Source organism: Salarias fasciatus, chromosome 20 (genome assembly GCF_902148845.1).
Source record: "Salarias fasciatus chromosome 20, fSalaFa1.1, whole genome shotgun sequence".
Classification (NCBI taxonomy): domain Eukaryota; kingdom Metazoa; phylum Chordata; class Actinopteri; order Blenniiformes; family Blenniidae; genus Salarias; species Salarias fasciatus.
This window is the reverse complement of record NC_043764.1, coordinates 19288470-19309219: the sequence shown is the minus strand read 5'-3', so window position 1 is coordinate 19309219 and position 20750 is coordinate 19288470. Positions and strand designations below refer to the sequence as shown.

General features: G+C 42.8%; 2 protein-coding genes across 2 annotated transcripts; both read left to right on the top strand.

Moving 5' to 3' along the window:
• The first annotated feature begins 4963 nt into the window (after nucleotides 1-4963).
• spo11 (SPO11 initiator of meiotic double stranded breaks) lies at nucleotides 4964-12403 on the top strand. Its single transcript, XM_030118205.1, has 13 exons — nucleotides 4964-5076; nucleotides 6219-6332; nucleotides 7077-7165; nucleotides 7545-7611; nucleotides 7700-7808; nucleotides 8154-8240; nucleotides 8986-9022; nucleotides 9134-9243; nucleotides 9321-9420; nucleotides 9824-9861; nucleotides 10243-10319; nucleotides 10668-10779; nucleotides 11747-12403. The coding sequence occupies exons 1-13, from the start codon at nucleotides 4964-4966 to the stop codon at nucleotides 11864-11866; spliced, it is 1173 nt and encodes a 390-aa protein (XP_029974065.1). The 3' UTR covers nucleotides 11867-12403.
• Nucleotides 12404-13684: 1281 nt separating this feature from the next.
• LOC115407737 (5-aminolevulinate synthase, nonspecific, mitochondrial-like) lies at nucleotides 13685-19229 on the top strand. Its single transcript, XM_030118204.1, has 11 exons — nucleotides 13685-13753; nucleotides 14840-15039; nucleotides 15167-15346; nucleotides 15609-15740; nucleotides 15835-16054; nucleotides 16159-16343; nucleotides 16481-16660; nucleotides 16929-17093; nucleotides 17179-17447; nucleotides 17708-17870; nucleotides 18036-19229. The coding sequence occupies exons 2-11, from the start codon at nucleotides 14853-14855 to the stop codon at nucleotides 18194-18196; spliced, it is 1842 nt and encodes a 613-aa protein (XP_029974064.1). The 5' UTR covers nucleotides 13685-13753; nucleotides 14840-14852; the 3' UTR covers nucleotides 18197-19229.
• The last annotated feature ends 1521 nt before the right edge of the window (nucleotides 19230-20750 follow it).

Below are 20750 nucleotides of genomic sequence, written 5' to 3'. Positions count from 1 at the left end.
CCCACCCTCGCCGTAAGCCTGATGAGGTCAACCCCCCCCCCCCCCCCGCATTGCTCCACCAGCATCCCCCAGCCCTCTGTGCAGTTTGTGCCCAGAGAGGGGCTGACAATCCTGGTGGGGACAATAGAAACAGACCCCCCTTTGTTTGGGCCTCCACGGGCCTGGTGGCGGTCCCAGTAAACAGCGGGCACAGGCTGAGGCCAGGCCGGGTGAGCAGCACTGAGGGGCCTTTGACAAGGGGGACTACAGCAGGAAGGCAGAACAAACAGCGTTTGAACTTTCCGCCAATGACACACTTGAAAGAAATTCCAAAAGTATAGTGACATTTTTTTCTCAGGTATGTGACTTTAAATTCACTGTTGTATCGAAAATGCACTGCCAAGACAAATCGTAATACACACTGTCAACACCTGTGTGAATACATACAAATAAGTGGAGCATAAAACACAAACTGATAATTTAGTTGAAAAACAGAGACACACCTTATAAAGACCTTTTCCTCCTATTTGTTTTGTAAATGAGTAGTTTTAAAATCATTAGGTCAAACTTACCTTTGACCTAGAGTATCAGAGCACACACACACACACACACACACACACACACACACACACACAAACACACATGCACTCAGTCCCTGGTGATCTAAGACAGTCTGAACAAACGCACACCTCCGCACTCTTTCCAACAGGTTGGAGCATGATGCTGCGAAGAAGACCACACAGCAGTGCAGCCAAACATCTCTGGGAAACCACTCACACGTCAGTAATAGTGTCATCTAGTGTCTCACGTTTAATTTGTTCTCCTTTTTTCTTTTCATCTCCAGGAGGAGTTGGTCTCTTTCCATCGGCCAGGTTAATTCCATTTAGGAGCTCAAAGCATGCGGCCAGAGGTCAAATTAATATTTATTTCATGTGTTGCTTCAAAAAGCAGCAGGCGGCAGTCCTTTGAAGACCTGTGCATCCAGGGAGTCGGATAAGGTTCGGCGAAGGGGGGTTCGAGCAAGCACACCCACAGATGATACAGTAAAACTTTTTTTTCCTGGGTAAACTGACCCTCAGATGAAGCAGTGTGGGGTCGGGGTGCAAGGACACGAGAAAGGTGGAGAGGCACATTTTTTCCTCTCTCCCCTCCCTGCCCGCCTGTCCTGTCCTCCCTCATCTACGTTTTTTGACGTAACCCCACTGCGTGCGCTGCACAAACCGGCGGCCTGTTAAAACAGCCTAACCAGGTGGAGCTGAGCTTTTGCGAATGTTCCCCTTCTGGTGTCTCACACTTCCAGGGGCCTCATGAACATATGAGACACAGCTGTGAGACGGGCAGAAGAAAAGAGAGGGGGTGGGCATATGAAACAGCTTTGAAATAGTTCACTTTGTTTAGCCCACTTAGGTTTTCGGTTTGATGTCGCTTTTGAAAATCCAGAGAGGGAGAGCCAAAAGCTAGAGAGTAATTGATGCCTGAACGATAAATCTCTGCACATATTATGATTGACCTATGATTTAGAATTACATAAGAAACATATTTGAAAGAAACTACAGGAAATGTATGTTAAGAAATTGATGCATTTTATATTTGAAAAGTTGTACTTTGCATACTAATGTCTTTGTCTACACGTACTGTCACCGCGCTGTATTTGCTGCAACCAGATACGGCGCCCGGGAACCCCAGCATCGCTGGGATTTGATTTAGAACTGGTAGTCCAGCCAGACCCATCAGTTATAGTCGGAGTGACTGGCCCTCCAAGACACCGTTTTAGCTAAGCTTTCCGTAATGCCCGGCTTAGCAGCGCTTATCCATCGCAGGATGTTATCACTCATCCACTCTGTCACCGGTGTCATCGGCACAGATCCCGGGCTTGACACTGAGCCGGTCTCCTCGCCACGCCGCATAATTATCAGCATCCATTACTGAGGTGTGTGGGCCTGATAAAGCACTACCCGGCTTCACACGGCTCTAGGCAGAGGTCCCATTTAGATTCCTGTCTGTGCGGCGAGAGGCCTTGCCCCTTTGACTCTTGCTCTCATCACTCGGTGAGGCTGTGTTGACCTGTCAGTCAGAGAGGACCCTGGGTGATCAGTCAGCTCCTCTTGAGGAGATGCTGGTTTGAGGAGCCATTAGGGAGTCTGCGGCAGAGCCAGACTGGCAACAGCCAAAAGCTGATGAGAAACAGAAGAAGAAGGAGAGCCTGAGGTAGAAAGTGGGGGGCAGCGGCGCAGGAGGTGGATGTGCTGAACTATGTGGATTGTGAAGGGAGGGCAGCTCTGTTTTCTATTTGTGAGGATTAGGTTGACAGATCTGTATTTAGTTTCTTTGGGCCTCTTGCAGCAGCTAATCCCCCTCACCTGCAGTGGGTGCCCCCCTCCCCCCGCCCTCTTTCCTCTGACCCTGTAGCCCCCAACTTCCCCCATGTTCCACCCTCCTGCCCAGCACAAACACTCATCCCAAGACAAGCACATGACTCGTTGCACTCTGTCTCCTCAGGTTAGGGCCTCACACTCGACACAAATCTCTCTTGGGCAAAAGGAACAGCAGGGGTCTCTGGCTTTCTGGAACAGAAGAAAAAGGACCCCGGCAACCTGTGGTCTTAGACATATTAAGATTTTTTTCAGTCCGGGTGAGGGGTTGTTCCTCATCGCTAAGAGATAGCAATTACTCCGAAATTAAGAGCCATTACTTCGGAAGTAGCTTGTCAAAACCGGTCAGGGGAAAGGGGGACCTTTGCTAAAGCTGCACATTAGCAAATATTCAGGGTCAGGTCACAGCCACAGACCTTTTCTCTTTAGATCCTGGCTCCCACACACTCTGACCAGGCCTTCACACTGTGGAAGAGAGACCACAGTGCCTCTGCAAACACACACACAGCATGCCTGCCAGCAATTCTAAAAGGTGGGGACTCTGGATGACCTAATAGTTTTAGAATCTAAGCACATTTCTCTGCTTTAACAACAAAGTGACACAACTGCAACAAGAGGCACGGAGGGGACAAAAACCGAGTTTGAAAGCTGGTCGATAAAACAATATATGCAATTTCCTTGGTGTGTCATGTTTATTTAATATCATTGTAATGTTTGGAGCTTGAAACAGCTGTAATTAGCCAATAACTGTCTAATACAGTAAACTAAACTGCAAGGAAAAGAACAGGCAACATCTCACAGAGCCTCAAAACACATGTTGGCCAGCACTGTCGTTACACACAACCATCATCAGAATTATATCTAAAAAATCACTTCCACATGCTTAACAGAAACAATATATATTTGGTTTCTCAAGGACCCAAACCACAGCCAATTAAACCCCCACCCATCCAACTGAACCCACACACAAAAACGAAACACACACATACAGTAGACACACCTTCAGACAAGTAGCAGCAGGCTCAGATAGAGGATTTCATTACTGAGAGCCACGGATGGTGTAAATGTGGATTTCAAATATGTAGACATACCTATATATATATATATGTATGTAAAAGGACGACTACTTTGCACCATCAAGGCGCGAACAGGCCCACACACATTCCTGAATACTATTAGTGGACACACCTTCCAAATGTGCATGCACCGGCTTTTAACATGGAGAGGATTTCTCATGTACTTAAGTGTGATATACGTCCATTACAATTCAAGAATATTTATAATATATAACAAATCATTAGAGGGTAATTGCTTTGAATATACTTTTGAGAATACCATAGTCAATTCCATCAATCATATTTTATGAATTGCTTATTGATTCCTTAGTGCCATGGCTTGTCTGAACCTGGATTTCATTTCTGTTTTTCAAAGATAACATTATAATTCCTTTACCTTGAATTGCTAATTTCAATATTTGTCATGAAATTACCATTATAATTTCCTCACTTGTTTTGTAAGTGTAGTGCAAACCCTTTTCCCAGCATATTGTATTGAATTTTTGAGAAGGAATCAGGATATAAATGAATAAGTGGAGTGCAAGACTAAAAATTATTTTATTAAAACATACATTCCTAGAAATAAACTCACTGTAATTGTACTGGCGTCTAATAAGTTGTTGTAAGTGGTTTGACACAACCACAACTGTACGTGAAGGCATCTGGGAGCTTTGCTTGTAACTGATATAATGTATATATCACTTGCAAGAGTAAAAGCAAGTGCAGCGTGAGCATTCTAAGGGGGCACAATGAGGTTAATGCTCTGTGTGGGGGGCCTAAGGTTTGTAAAGTTCTTATTCAGTGACAAAATGTGATGGAGTCAATTATATGTAGCAGGAAATGTTCATCTTGATGGATGGGCCACTTAAAGTTGTCACTGAGTGCAGCATTTGAGTAAAGAGACCTGGCTCCGGAGGTTAATCTAGACCAGTGTTTCTCAGTCCTGGTCCTGGTTGACCCCCGGCCCTGCATGGTTTAGATATTTCCCTTTTCCTCCACACCTGATTTAAATGAACATGTTATCCTTCAGCTCTGCAGATGCCCGATAACAGCAAGTTCATTTGAATCAGGAGTGTTGTGGGACAGAGTAACACCTAAAATCATGGCTCTCAAACACCTTTATGTAATGTATTCTTTTTGAGATTTTGTTTTTCCACAAAAGTAAATTCCATTGCCGGAACGTTTTTTGCAATAAAATGAATGAATAAACAGAAAGCAGTTCAACAACAATTAAACAACAAAGCACCACAACAATTACTTGTTGTAGTGCTTTGTAGAGCATACATGACTCAAATCAAAAACATGATTAATCCATTCATAATATTCTATCTATCTATCTATCTATCTATCTATCTATCTATCTATCTGTCTATCTATATTTTATAGAACACAAAGTCAAATTGTTGTAATTTAATTTTATAAATTATATAAAAAGAGACAGGTGAGAACGTCAGTAAATCCCGCGAGATTACATCTGAAGTTCACGCGAGAACACAATTTCAGGTCAATCAACCTTGATGGTTATTCCAAAAAAAAGGGGTGGGAGGGGGCGAAATGATGGGATCTCACGTAGCAGAAATGTTTTCTCAAATTGACAAACTTCGTGATCGGCTGTCGAGTAATATTGAAGTTGTGAGTGACGCTCAAGGCGTTGAAGAACAAGTCGGAAAGTAAGTTTACAGCCTCCTAGCTGTCGTTAGCCTCGAGCCTCCAGCTGCTGGCTAACTGTTAGCTTCTCTCGTTTGTCACTCACTCACCTTGATGGGAGTGGTTTATACCAAATACACCTAAAACATAAATGTATACAACTTATGTGCTTCATATGTATATATGCAGAAGATAAAGTACCCTAAGTGTTCATGCAGCAAATGCCCCTTTTATTAAAGATTTGGAAAATCTGGGTGTTAATCAATTGGGCTGGAGTAATGACCATTTTCTAAAAACTCTACCTCTTATCATGTTTATCTTATCACTTGTTCTGCCTTGAATGATTAGAAACTGCTTCCATCTTTCCTCTATATTCCTTAATTGAGCCAGATATGTTACCATTCCATCACAGCACAAGCACAGAGACAGTCACAGTCACCTCGAGGGAGAATTTGGTTTCACAAATACCTCAAATGCATGTTTCTGGACTGCGGAGGAGACCCAGACATGCACACAGAGAACAAACTCCACACAGAAGACCCGAGTGTTAACCACTGCTTCCCTGACAGCAGCAGTTTAAATACTCAGAGGATGAAGTGTAAGATGAGATGAACAATCTGGACATTGTGAAAACTGAAAGTGAAGCACAGTGAGGTGGAGCTCAGCACATTCAGCTCACAGCAGGAGCTTTCCCAGTTCCAGTTTGTGTTCAGGAGCCTTTATTTATGGACTCTACTTGGGCTTTGTTCAAGTATTCTGGTTTCCTTCCACAGTGCAATGTTACGTTAGATGTTGACTGTCTTTAAAATGATCTGTTGTTGTGTAGCGTGTAAGCATGTTTGACCACTTAGAAGAATAAAATGATGAAAAAGATGGATGGTGTAGATATGATTCATCGCAAGTATTTCTCACAGTTGTTGTCTGTAACCAAGGCAGAACAACATACCACTACAAGAACTGTGTTGGTTGTCAAATATTCAAACAATATGTACACCAGAGTTCCTGCTTCCCAAATCTGGCTGATGACAGGGCTTTGGTTTGTTTGATATTTTATTAAATTAGTCAGACAGTTGTGATGATGATCAACTTTTCAATCTTTCCAGACTTCACATTGTTTGTTCTGTTTGAAGATACAGTGTCATCCTCACTGAATTTTCATTGCCAGCCGGGAAGTTGTGACCCGTATTGAAAGCGTCATCCTTGGAATAGTGGCCAGTCTGTCTGAAGATGAAGTTCCTGTCCTGGTGCTGCCTAACAGATCCAGCTGGGCCAACGTCGGGTAATTTCATTCAGAAATGTTTTTCTCTTTGCTCTGAACATGGCAGTTTTTTTTTGTTTTTTTTCTTAAACACACACAGACACACTGTGTGGGATCCATGCAAGCTTCTTGACCTTTCAAAGATAAACACAAGTGATGCTGTGTAAAGAAATAAATATACATTTAGCTACACTGCTTTTTTTTGCAAGAGGTCAGGCCACACAAGATGATTAGATTATGATTTAATTTCCTTAAAGAGGAAATACACACTTCTAGCTCTGTTTGAATTTGTACAGAGGGTGTTATACGCAAGCTGCAGGGGCAGCCAGGTAGTTCAAAAGGAATCAAAACTTTTAGGTTCAGTTCAGAGAGATTGAAGCTAGAATAACTTCCTGCTGCTCAAAAGATGACTCGAGCGATAAGGAACTAAAAAGCACTGCGCCTACCCACACAAACGTAAATTTGTAAAGGGCTTTAATGTGACTAGGATGTGGAGAAATTATGCTGAGAACAAAGCGAACTGTCTGGTCTTGTTTGGATCAAACTGAAAGCTCGCTCTGGCTGAGTCCTTTTATATGTGAGATGAATCAGAGAGGTATGAAGGAGCCTTCTACAATCAGTCCTGAGGGCATGGGGAATTACAGGTCGCAGGTGGGATATGATTTTCAAAGCTCCAAAAATAAATATAGAACTTACAATCTGTGTATATTTCTGAAAGAATACCTTCTCTTGTTTGCTTCCCATTGGAAATATTTCCCACTTCAGCTTCGACAGTGCCATCGGGCTTCAGATGAGTTCAGGACACACTGTCACCACCATTCGGAGCGACTGCCCGTCATCTGTGACTAAATTTGGTGAGAAAATGCACTCATTTGCTTTTGCATTTTTACAATTTGCCTCATATGCAACATATTTAGGTTTTTGACAGCCGACATTCCTTTTAATCAAAAAACCTTTACAGTTACGGTCGCTCATGTGGCTTTCATTTCTGTTCATTGTGAACACATGCGTAAACTGTACTAACCACAGTTAAAGTCAGCCTTGGTTTAAGGTGACAAATTGGCAAAGACAGAACATGTTGAAAGAGGCTTTTAAAGATCGGTTTACCACATTGATACAGAATGTGTTTCCATTCCTCCTGCAGTTCTTTAAAGCAGTCATATAACACTGCTTAAAGACGACAGGATTTTAGGGAGGGGAATTAACTTTTTATCTTCTCTCTTCTGCTTGAAGCACAGATTCTCAAACTCCTCTCGGTCATCTACCGCCTCGTGCAAAGCAACTCCTATGCCACAAAAAGGTCGTCACTGCTGCATCTCTCACTAAAACTTACCAACACCTAACCTGTTTTTCTCAAGGGAGTCCACTGTAAATGTTTGTTTCCACAGAGATATCTACTATAACAATACACAGCTGTTCGGGTCGCAGAGAACTGTTGATAATCTGGTAGATGACCTCTCGTGCATGCTGAAGGTTCCTCGCAGATCCCTGCATGTGGTAAGACTGGATGTTCGTGGTATTGTGAGCAATGGTTTAATTGATTTTAGCGGCCCCGTAGCAAAACATTGGATATTTGCTCCAGATTGCTAAGACTTATTACTTCTTCAGGTTCCACAGATGAAACTTTTTTATTCTGGTATTCTGTTCCTGCTCTGCCTTCAAATCTCAGGAAACACCTGTGGGAAGAGGGTTTTTTTTTTTTTTTTTTTTTTTTTTTTTTTTCCCCTGATCGAACAGATGTGGGATTATAGTTCACTTTAAAGGGACAGTGTCCTGGAATATTCTTTATGTGTATGCATTTAATCTTCTGCGTGTGTGCACGCTTGACTTTTGTGTCTCTAGTTAGCCACATCAAAGGGGCTAATCTCCGGCGATCTTTGTTACATGGAGGAGGACGGCACGAGGATTGACTGTCGTTCCAGCTCCGCCGTAAGTTCCTTTAACAACCTTGAACCAACTGCTCCGTCAGCTGGGGAATGATTCACGTAACTGCAGTGAGAAACATTACATCAACAACGGCTGGATTTATGGTTGCAAGTTAATGGGCTCTGGTGTACTTCCTGAAATATGTAAATACGAGTCGACGCTATGGCAGCTATTCAAGAACTTTTTTAGTAACATAGCTCGGTGTCACGATTCCCCAGTTTGCCTCTGCCGGCTTGTTTAACAGTATGTATAACATTTGACACTTTCTGTCCATAGAGACTCCATCTGAAAAAGGAAAATTCTGTGTAAAACTAGAGCTGAGTACAGTTTGGACTTTATGTCTGTGCATACAGCAAACATTGTACAGAATAATCAGTAAAAATTCAAAGCAGGCTTCTCACATTAATCTTTCGCGTTAGTTTTTAATCCATGTCAACATTTAAAGGTATCTTGTGGACAAAGTTAAGTGTAAACAGTATAAATGCAGCATTTTTTAGATGCTTGCACTCATAAAGCCAAACTTTTTTAAAGCCCGGTTGTTATACAGCCAGCCTTCGCTGTGTTTATGACTTATCGCAGTCTTTAACAGCACATCACAGCACCGACATACTCCTTGGTCTTCTGTCGTTGATTGAATTGTGCCCGGCGCCATTATGTATCCACAGGACATGTTCTGGTCCACAGAGAACAGTAGTGCTAGTAACACTCTCAGTAACGACCGATTTTTATGGCTTTGGTATATTTTCAGGCCGTTGCAGTTTCATCCAACATCGGTGGCATTAAAAGTATCCTTTGTAATGTTTCACGCAGTCTGGCGGCACCTTTTTGTGACCAGCTGCGTTGGGTTTTGGAATACACGGGTAAGCATGATCTTTGTTTTCCGATACAGTGCTCAGATATTGTGTCGTCTGCTAAATTTGTAATGATCGTTGAAAAGGACGCAACTTTCCAAAGACTGCTGGATGAGGACTTCTGCACAAAGCTCTCTCCCTGCATCATAATCACTGTGTGTTTTTCCTGGAAAAACATTTGCGTGGCTCTTGTAAATGTGGCTTGAATCTTAATTCTATTTTTACTTCCCAGGGTAAAGGTGTGCCAGATGTCAACAGCAGACTGATGGTTCGGAAACTGTGGGACTCGCTTCACATCCCTACCTTCGCCCTGGTGGACGCTGACCCTCACGGTACCAATGAGCCACATATGAGCGGCTTTAACTCTCATACATTCTTGGCACATTTCCATACAATTAGCAACATTTGAGTCACTTGTAGCGACAAAACACACATTCATACACACAGCTGGATTGGATGTCCCACTACGCCAGCAGATGTTAGCACCTGTCCCGGACGACATGGTGCCCTGCCTGCCTGGCTGTTCTTCCTGCTGGCGTGATCTCCACCAGGCGGGATGGCTCAGTTTCCGTCTGCCTCCATACCTCTATCTCCTTCCCACTGCATGGCGAGACACATATGTAATGCTTTACTTTGTTCTCAGCTCCGTTGCACACTCGCGGAGGATAATTGCTCTGGTATGTCAGTGATTGCAGCGTGTGTCTATTATCTCCCCCCCCCCCTTGGTTTTCCCAGGCATTGAGATCATGTGCATCTACAAGTACGGATCCGTGGTGAGTCCCGCCGTGCCGGCTATTCCTGTGCGCTGCATTATCCGGCGTGGCCTGCCGAGTGTCTCTCCGTTAGCCAGTGTGTAATTACGTCCCTCTTTAAGTTAAAAGCAGGAACCGATCATGCCTCTCACAGTATCTGAACTGACACGGTGCAGAGTAGAGATGCGGTACGGTCGTGTGGCGTTGTCTCCCTCCATCTCCTCCATGTTTGCGTAATCATCCTTCAGCTCGTTAAGCTCATTGTGAACATGTGTCAGGAGGCTTAACCACATTATGAAGGTATCATGCTCATTATTGGTGTTTGAGAATGTTGCATCTGGTGTGTGAGTGTGATTGTGTGTAACTGGGTGTGTGTGTGTGTGTGTGTTGTTTTTTCCACAGGCGATGTCGTTTGAGGCCCACAGTCTGACCGTCCCCAGCGTTATGTGGCTAGGCCTCCTCCCCTCTGACCTCCAGAGGTTTGGACTCCGCATTCGCTACTTCCTATTTCCTCCTGCTGCCTCTAATTGGGATTATATTCTCGGGATATTTAGGTTGTTTGTTTTGGTTTCTGTTGCCCTCGCTTTGAGAAACTGCATCGGACTACACATTAAGTTTTAAGTATACATCCCCTTAAAGACATTTAGGCCAGAAGAGATTTCTGACATACATTTAATTACAGTCTCCACAGTTTGTCCAGTATGTTCCAGTCTTTAACATACACAGTGAGTCTGGGCTGCAGGGAAAACATCCATCACCAGTAATGACTGTCATTTTCTGGAAATCAATTGGTTTGTGAGTAATAATGTCAGAGTGGTGTTCTGCAGGTTGCGCGTTCCCAGTGATGCCCTGATCCCTCTCAGCAAGAGAGACGAGAACAAACTCCACAGCCTCCTCACACGGCCGTACATAGCAGATCAACCAGAGTGGCAGAAAGAGGTGAGAGGAAGCACAGAAGAGAACAAGTTCAGTACAGGGACCCTGTGTAGAAGGTGGAAGTTGAACTCACAGGATTCAGAGGTTTTTGGGACAGTCGCTTGTGTTTTAAGAAGACCAAAGCGATTGCGTCTGAAGATTTGTCCATCCTCTGTCCTCACCGTAAATGAGCGTGGAGTTACTTCTTGAAGGCAATGTAGCTTTGGATTCAGCAGCTGACAGTTGGCGCTCCAGTGGCGATGCTCTGTATCTCAGTGAAGCAAGGTGAGGATCAAAGTCGCTATCAGGAGCTTTACTAAAGTAGCTGTTGGAGAATGTTTCCACGTTCTCCCTTTCAGCTTCTCTATTTGGCTGCACACAAAGTAGAGCTTTGTATGTCACATTCATGAAGTGAGCAAAACATGGTCTATTGTCACTCACGGCTGTTGGGTCTGCCATGTCTGGCAAAGATGGATTTTTCTTGTGTTATGACAGGTTGAAGATGTGTTTGATACCACTGCCATTTCAAGGAAGGTTGAGAAGTCACTGACAACCACATATTTTCCTTGAAGATTAAATAAATCAACTCCAACCTTGTGCCATGGTGCTGTTGGCATTTCACCTACGACCATCGGCTCTTTGGTTTGCTTTTTCCTGTTTCTGGCCTGTTTCACATCTACTTTCCAGTTTCTGTCTTCATCGGGACGAAACTTTTGACCTTTGGGCAGGAAATCTGCACTGCTCATCGAACTAGTGAAGAAACTCGAAGCAATCTGAAGCAGATATTAAAGTGTTCATCCTCTGAGGTGGACACCCTTTTAACATGGAGCTCACGTGACTCGGCAGGGGAATGTGTGTGGAAAGGCTGCAGGCTTCAGGGCACAGAGTGGGCATTCTGCTACAGGGCGACTGTTTAACGACTGATGATTTACGCTTGTTTGCACGGCTTCCTCCCGTATGCCACTGAAATGCGTGTTTGCCCCCGTCGTAGATGGAGCTGATGCAGCAGAGTAAGGTCAAAGCTGAAATACAGTCCCTGGCAGCCATTGGTTCCGACTTCCTCACCGCCATCTACCTGCCCAACAAGCTGCGCTATGGAGGCTGGATATGAGAGCAACGTCGCCTCTTAGTGGAGCAACGAGGGAAGTGACGTGAAGGCCGGCTCAAGACTGACAATACTTTTGACGTAATTCTCATTAAAGTATTTAAGTTTTTCTTTTTCTCCATTTATTGTGAATGGAGCTTTAACTGGCATCGCGTCAGATTTCACCACAGTGGTCCCAGAGGGTGGATTTCCTTGCGTCTTTGAGTTTGTTACTTCAATCAAGATGTCTCGATCCTCTGTTGAAAGGTTCTCAGACACACAGTGTCGGTCTGTTTCTTTTTAATGCCTGACTTACTAAATTTCAGTCAAGTTTTAACAGATGGTTGTTAATTTGTGTTTGTTACTGTTGCTTCACAGTAAGTATATCCCACATTAGATTCTGGGCTTTGCAGTCTATTTTCTGTGTGGCGTTTAAATGTTCCCCCTTTTTATTTCTGAGATTCCTAAACTTATGGATTTCCTGTGAAGTCAAGAAAACCTCAGAGTATAACCTGCCTCCGTTCAGACTCAGGTGGGATCAGATCTGCCAGACTTGCAAATGAAGGGTTCCTCTGCTGTTCTTAATATGATTTCTTGTTGATCACTTGTGAATAGTGAACATTAAATTGAAAAGTGATGATCTGTGCTGCGCCTGCAATTTTTTTTTAATGTCAATTTGTCACCTTTGAACATGTGTCCTTACTTTCTATGACACCGCTCTCAAGTGGCGCATCTGTCAGGTGTAATGCTGGTCTTGGGTGTTTTGTATACTTTTCACTATTTAAGATGGTTGTATGGACATACATAACCATGTTTTAACCATTTTAGTGTTCAGTGTTCCTCCTGCTTCAAGTGGCTGACAGCATCCAATTTGTTTTCAACTGTTTCATACATAGTACCCAGAATTTTGGTGTTGAAACGATTGTAATGGATATTAGCAGAAATGGATAGTTGGAGAGTTGAAATGGATATTAGCAGAAAATAAGTAGCTCCTAAAAACTCACAAATGTGGAGTTAAAATACGGACTAGAATTAAGTGAAATAGTTCAGGAAAACAGCAAGAACTGGTGTGATTTGGTTATTCACAGTATGTGATGTTCTGAACTCTCATGTAAAGTGCATTGTTGTTATAATAGTTTCTACCACTTATAAGTAAGAGCAGTGTGAAGTAAGTCTATATTCAGCACAGAGAAAGACACATGTTTTGTAACGCCACCTGCTGGTCCGTTTCCAAAATAACGGTTACCTTTCATACATAATTCTGTGACCTTATTTAGCAGCAGCAAACATTCAAGTCCAAACAAGGAGCGTCTGGATATTTTATAGATTCTTTGTATTTATTCAAGTGTGCAAACTAGGAGAAGACCTTAATGAAAGGATTTGGGTTTTCTCTCTATAATCACAACCTTTAAATTGAGCTCTGGTGTTTTATATGTGATTCTGCTGAATTGTGTACCCATGCCCTCACCCATCATGGAATAGACTCCAATGACCCTGCACAGGCTTAAGTAAACAGATGGATGTGGTACTCTGTTATTTCTTGTGAAATAGCATTTTAGGTTAAATGGTCAAACTACTTTGTGTTGGTTCTGTTGAAAAGGTTATTTCTTAAAAGTTAACTTCAAAAAACAACCACAGAGTTTGATTGTTCTGCTCCTCCTGTCCTTAGAATTTGGCTGCATGCACTACAGCCCCCGAGCTAAACTGAGTGTGACAGACCAGGACCAGGTGCACATGGCTTTTTCCTGCACGGACGTGGCGCACGCGGTGACGCGCCACTGCGCGCTGACGTCACTGTCTTATGTATGAGGGCGTGACTGTAATTGCGCAACACCACTACTACAGCCGCTGCGTAACCTGCCCGCTGCAATTTCTCTCTGAACAGCCTCAGTTCAGCCGAACAGGACAAACCAGGTGCGTCTATCTGACAATAACGGGGACACTAAATGCTTTTCCCATTCAGCTAACTTGTGTGAACAACAAATGTTTATCAAAGTTTTTGCTTTAAGTTCTTTCTCTTTGTTTTTTCCATGTAAATTGTTAGGATACTACAATTTTCAGACCAACATGCGGGGGTATATGCTTTTAAGAGCAAAATGAGGTTTTAATACTTTTCAAAAAACTTAAAATGCATTGATATATTGAAAATCAAACTGTTGAAAATATTTGTGTGCGTGTGTGTGTGTGTGTGTGTGTGTGTGTGTGTGTGTGTGTGTGTGTGTGTGTGTGTGTGTGTGTGTGTGTGTGTGTGTGTGTGTGTGTGTGTTTGTGAGTGTCAGTCACAGACAGATGAATATTAATTGTGTGCACTTTAGACAATCTGTCTGTCCAGTTAGTGCTCCTCTGGTTAAGGATGTCAGGTTCAAGGTCGTCGTTTTATTCAAGTATGTACATTCCTGGGGATAAATGTTCTCGCCAGCACTCTCCGGGGCCCTGTTTCTGTTTTCTAGCATATGTAAAGATCAGGACTCAAGAGACCTGTGTATCTGTTACATCTGAGCAGCAGCCAGATGGCTCTTCTTCCTCTCCCCTCTCCTTGATGAGACCATTCAGTTATAGTAGTAACAAGACGGGTCCTTGAGAGGCCTTCCCTTTTTTCCATTTGTCAAGGACAGCTGACTACAGAATGAATGAAAGTAGTCTCCTGGGCTTTAAACAGAACATCCTCTCCTCTGGTCTGAGTGGTCAGAGCGGATTGTAGGGTCTTCTATCATGTTTCGTAAGACGTTTTTCTTCTGTATTATCGGACTAGACTGGGATGTGTTCAGGTAAGTGACAAGTGCAACTTGAAAGGTGGATACAAAGGCCAGTTGATGTATTTATTTAGAGTTTTGAAGGGAATATTTTAAATGGGAACTTCACTTTGAACAGGACAGACATTATTGCAGTGTCTGGCCTTATTTAAATACGTAAAAGAAATGTAATGTTCACACTTGCTATTTGCCTTGAAAGTGTGTTGAAGAACTTCTTACACTTCTTCTCTTCCTTTCTCTCCATTAGATCTCTTTCTCACATGGACGCAGTGATCCGTCGGTGTCCCTTCCTGACTGCTGTCCCTGGTGTTTTCCTCCACCTGGCTGGGAAACCATCACTGGTGAACTATGCCCGAAAGTGCCCTGTAATGGGCCTGGCGTCTGGACAGGTGTCCAGATCCGTGTCCTCCTCCACTTTTGCGTCCAAAGGCACATTAAGGAATGACGGTCAGTCAAATCAACCATTAAAATGCAATAAAATGGGAGTAATTCAGTGGAAAAAATTACTTTTAAAAGGAAAAAAAAATGTTTGGGATTTTTATGTTTTTTGTTTTGTTTTGTTTTGTGTTTTTAGATACACAGCAAAAGGTTAAGTTGCCCCAAGGTCATGCCCTTCCACTTGCTGGCGGCCAGACTGTAGGCTCCAAATGTCCCTTCCTGGCGGCTGAGATGGTTCAGAAAAACAACAGTGTAGTGAAAGAGGTGCGGCTGGAGCTGCAGGAGGACGTCCAGGAGAGGCATTCTTACCACACAGGTAAAAGTCACACAGACGTAAGTGGATACGCAGTGCTTATTTATGGAAAGTAAAATGTCGCTGATCACTTCTAGAGTGAAACTGTAGCCAAGCACTTGTAAGACAAGATGTATTGGAATAATATCTGCTAATTTAGTTTTCAATTATTATCATAGATACGCAGTATTTATCTCTTCAAATTGCTTTTTTCGTCTGTAAAATCCAGTGGCCAGTCTGGGCTAAACACTCTGGTGAGTTTTTTTAATTCTGTATTGTGTAACAGGAAAAATGGCTGTGGACTTATCGGTTGAGGATCTGGTTGGGACACAAAAGGCCAACAGTGGTGCAACAGAAAATCTTATTAAATCCATATCGTCCAAAGCGTCCCACTTGCTCAGGGATAATCTACCCGAAGGTAAGCCTAATTCTCGTTTAACGAACACGGACTCTCATCTGCAATAGAGCTGGAAGTGTAAAATCTTCTTCCGTTCTTTTATTGTCTTTCTCAGGTTCCACTTTCAAGTACGACCATTTTTTTGAGAAGAAAATTGAAAGCAAGAAAGCCGACCACACGTACAGGGTTTTCAAGACTGTGAACCGCAGCGCCTCCTCCTTCCCCATGGCGGACGACTTCTCACACTCTCTGCAATCAAAGAAAAATGTATCCGTGTGGTGCAGCAACGACTACCTCGGCATGAGCCGTCACCCCAGAGTCACTCAGACAATCATGTGAGTAGACACAGTGATCAAAGTCGCAAAAAAGAAAGTCGGCTTTAAATAGACACTTTGAGGGAAAGAAAACCCTTTTTTTTTTCTCTCTCCTCTCTTTGAAGTGAGAGTGTACGTAAGCATGGTGCTGGTGCAGGAGGCACAAGGAACATTTCAGGAACAAGTAAATTCCACGTGGAACTTGAAGCTGAACTGGCTGATCTGCACGGAAAGGACGCAGCGCTGCTGTTCACCTCCTGCTTCGTGGCCAATGACTCCACGTTGTTTACTTTGTCAAAAATGCTTCCAGGTATTTACATTTTAGTGCAACACAACTGCAATGCAACATTTCTAATATATCCCATTCTACCTTTTTACTTTTTTTTCCCTACTTTTTTTATGTATTCTAGTGCTGACATCTACTGTGTTGTTGATTTATCTTTCTAGGTTGTGAAATCTACTCCGATGCAGGCAATCACGCCTCCATGATTCAGGGCATAAGAAACAGCGGGGCCAAGAAGTTCATTTTCCGTCACAATGACGTCAGCCACCTCCGAGAGCTGCTTGAGAAGTCTGACCCTTCCACTCCAAAGATCGTTGCCTTTGAAACTGTGCATTCAATGGATGGTAGGTACACAGACCTCTTAAGATGGTGCTGTATTGAAAAAAGGCTGAATATTCTAAAGGTTTTTCTTCCTATTGATGCTTTTCATTTAGTTGAGCGACAAGGGCATGGAGGGGATTTCATTAATTATTTGTTATTGTCTCTGTAAATTGATTAAATGAATTAACCTTGGTCTGCGAAGCTAATGTCCCTTCATATATGCCACAGCTATAGAAGAATAAACCTCCCTCGTCATGTGGAATGGTCTGATGAGTTCTCTGCTGTCTACAGGGGCCGTGTGTCCACTTGAGGAAATGTGTGATGTTTCCCATGAGTTTGGTGCCATTACCTTTGTGGATGAAGTGCATGCTGTGGGTCTGTATGGGCCCAGAGGAGGCGGCATCGGAGACAGAGACAAGGTCATGAATAAAATGGACATCGTCTCTGGTACTCTTGGTAAGTGAAAGCCGAGATAAAGATAAAATATATTTCATAACACCCCGGTCCTTTGTTTATTAACGGTCATGGGTTTTGCTTCCAGGCAAGGCGTTCGGCTGTGTGGGAGGCTACATCGCCAGCACCAAAACGCTGGTGGACACGGTGCGCTCTTACGCCGCCGGCTTCATATTCACCACCTCCCTGCCCCCGATGCTGCTGGCAGGGGCAACGGAGTCCATCAAGATCCTGAAAAGTGAAGAAGGCCAGGTGCTGAGGAGGAAACATCAGAGGAGCGTCAAACTGCTTCGGCAGATGCTGATGGACTCCGGCCTCCCCGTCGTCCACTGTCCCAGCCACATCATTCCTGTGCAAGTAAGATCTTTCATCATTTATCAGTTTAAATGCCCTTATTGCCCATGTTTGTTCAGCAAACTATTGTATAATGACTGTAAAAAAAAAGCTGATGCATTGAAGGTACATTTTGCAAAAATAAAAATAAAAGGTTGGTCTGCTTCAATGGACCTGCCAACCTGGCCTCTTTTTATTATCTACATTTTGCTCTGTGGAATGCGGAGTGGTGAATTGTTGAAACTGTGACTCTGACATACACGCCATACGTGTTTGTTTGTCAGGTTTCAGATGCAGTGAAAAACAGCGAGATCTGCGACATCATGATGTCTCGGTACAACATCTATGTTCAAGCGATCAACTATCCCACCGTGGCGAAAGGACAGGAGCTGCTGCGCATCGCCCCCACGCCACACCACTCCCCCAAGATGATGGCCTACTTCGTCGGTACGGCCACTTCAGATTTATCTACACTCATGTTGTGGCCTTTGCTGTTTTGGCTTCATTAGCAATGCTTAGAAATGGTGAAAAGATTCACCTTTGAGGACAGATAGGACTCCTGGGTAAGCGTCCTGCAGTCTCACATGTTGGCGTGCTGCCGTGTCTCCGCAGATCGCCTGGTGAAGACGTGGACGGAGGCGGGTTTGGAGTTGAGGCCGCACTCCTCAGCTGAATGCAACTTCTGCCAGCAGCCGCTTCACTTCGAGCTGATGAGCGAGAGGGAAAAGTCCTATTTCAAAGGCCTCAGTCACACGCTGTCAGCGGTGGCCTGACGTCATGTGAAACAGTGAATTCAGCTGTTATCTACTGTTAAATTTTATATTATTATTTATTTTAAAGAAAGGTATCAGGGGTCATTTTCCTTCTTGTGGATTCATTTTTTGTAAAAAAATGGATTTTATATTCATTGACTGTTTTCATACATATGCGAACTGTGATTTTAACTCAAACTTACGGCTAAAAATGGACAATTATTGAACTTTTTTTTTTACAGTATTCATATATAGAGACAAAGGTGGTCTAATGCACGGTACTCACCAATACAAAGTAGATTTCACTATATTGCACTTTATATTATTTATACTTTGAAACATTTCAAACAGCTACATACACGTCCAGTGTTTGAAATATTCCTCTTAAATATATGCTTTGTTCAAATTGTTAAATGGATATGAATGCCTTCCAGCTAAATTTGGTGCTTTGGCTAAACCCCAGAAACAACAAGGACAATCAGGCTGAAAAAAAAATGAAATACCAAACCTTTTAAGAAATGGTCAAATTTACAAACTGAAACAAAGTCAACCATAGTTCATTTCTGAAATTCTGTTATTTAAGTCTTTTATGATCTTTTTTAGGAAAATAAATGAACCTGAATGGTAGAACTGCACAGATGTGTTGAGAGACCTTCACTAATTGTTTCATCTGCTTTTTGTTGCTCCAGTTTTACTGTAATAGTCAAAGTAATTTGGTACATTGTGTGTCGGGAATATTCTTGATCAGTTGGTATTTTCAATCTGTTACTGTTTTAAAAAATAATTTCTGTAATTATGGCAGCATGTTATTATATTTTTGTAAAATTGCTCTCCTCTTTTGCTTCTTCATTATTTTGCTCTACAAACTTGCACTGTTCCATCTGTATAAATGTTCTACACTTCTTATTCCCATGATGCCTCATATATCAGCATCCTCGCTCTCCATGTTTTGATCAGTTCTGTGCAGTCGCTGCGTCGCTCTGACCAGGTCCGAGCCAAACGTTTTTGGATCCCATCGAGTGATAACAAGTTTATTTTGGTTTCATCTGACCAACAAAATCTGCTGCTTGTTCCTCCACTTCTATTCGTGTCCTTTGGCAATATTCACCACCACAGATTTGGGCCGTTTTGTCAGTAATTATACTAATCTTGGATTTTTGAACGGCCTCATGCAAAATCTTGTCCAAACAGCCACCAAATAGTGACCGTGGCATTGACCGTCCTTTACAGCCAAGCTCAGTACACATTTCCATCTGTTTGCTTTGCATATTTGGGAAAATTACACATTTTTCAAACAGTTTTTCATGGGCAGTCACTTCTCTTTCTAAATGGTTCTGCAGTCCATTCTTTTAGTTTTGCAGTATTTGAAAATTAGCTAACAATCATGACCTCATACATTTAGGATTTGCACAGAAATTATCAGAGAAATTACAAATTTCTCCTGACTAGTGAGATATTTGGTGCGCTGTTGTATTCCTGGACCATATTTCATATCTGTCGTATTGTGGAACGTGTATTTATTATTATTATTATTATTATGATTATTGTTATTATTATTATTATTTCAGAGGTACTTCATTAACATGAGAACTTCTGGATGTTTGCTGCTTTGTCTTTCAAATTTAGCAATAAGGAAACTGTAATTCAATAACAGTTTGTTTGCAATAGATGTTTTCCATATTTCAAAAACATTTTCTTCTATGTTGGTGTTTGAATGAAAAGAAAAACCCCATAACGGTCCATCATGTATCAAATGCTGTCGCTCATTCATTCATGAAATGTGTTGTGTTAAAGTTCCGTGTTTGGCCACGTGGAGGCGCGCTGAGCCTCCTCTCTGCTCGCGTGAGGCTGTGACGTCAGACGCCTCCCCCCTCCCTCCTCCCGCGGCAGATGACTCATGTGGCGCAGCAGCTTTCATGATGGACCACTAGAGGGTATCAGCAGAAAACAGGATATTGTGTTTCCAGTCTAGATATCATGGGAGATCAGTTTTCTTCTAATAAAATGCATCATACACTCCCCCACGTGCTCGCAGTCTGTGTACTGCAAGATCAGGAATGTAGATATTATCCGAAATGAAAATAAACTGATTTATCTGCTCTTATCACAGCAGACTGGTTTTTTCATGTGACCTTTCACTGTATATAAACCACTTCATAATTCTGATACCCTGTGGACCGCCGTGCTTTTAGACACAATGATTTGATTAGTACGTGCCTTTTACTCCCACATGCAGGGAAACATCAATGGAGAGGAAGCTCTCCTCCCATCTGTCTCATCTCTGAATCCATCCCACTGTACATCTGCACATGACAGGAGTGTGTTTGTGTATCCACCGAGCACGCGTGAAAGCCCTTAAAGCAATACTTGACATGCAAAAACCTGGGACTGTGCAAATCAAAGCCGCTTCCTCTCTTTGCTCTGGGAGAGATGAGCTCACGTTTGGAGCACATTATTATGTAACCCAAGTGTTTGTGGAAGTGGAGCAGTGAGGTGATGGATGCTATCATGCAAGGCTGGCTACATCCAAACACAATTCTTTATTGTCATTTAGGCTTGTATTTTATTGATTTTT

What these genes read in the sequence shown, in the direction of transcription:
- LOC115407737 (XM_030118204.1), top strand. Translation starts at nt 14,853, where the DNA reads ATGGACGCAGTGATCCGTCGGTGTCCCTTCCTGACTGCTGTCCCTGGT. An exon ending in AGGCACATTAAGGAATGACG is followed by an intron (nt 15,040 to 15,166) that starts GTCAGTCAAATC and finishes TTGTGTTTTTAG; the next exon opens with ATACACAGCAAAAGGTTAAG. An exon ending in GCCACATCATTCCTGTGCAA is followed by an intron (nt 17,448 to 17,707) that starts GTAAGATCTTTC and finishes TTTGTTTGTCAG; the next exon opens with GTTTCAGATGCAGTGAAAAA.
- spo11 (XM_030118205.1), top strand. Translation starts at nt 4,964, where the DNA reads ATGGGATCTCACGTAGCAGAAATGTTTTCTCAAATTGACAAACTTCGT. An exon ending in CTCGCAGATCCCTGCATGTG is followed by an intron (nt 7,809 to 8,153) that starts GTAAGACTGGAT and finishes TTGTGTCTCTAG; the next exon opens with TTAGCCACATCAAAGGGGCT. An exon ending in CTCCCCTCTGACCTCCAGAG is followed by an intron (nt 10,320 to 10,667) that starts GTTTGGACTCCG and finishes GGTGTTCTGCAG; the next exon opens with GTTGCGCGTTCCCAGTGATG.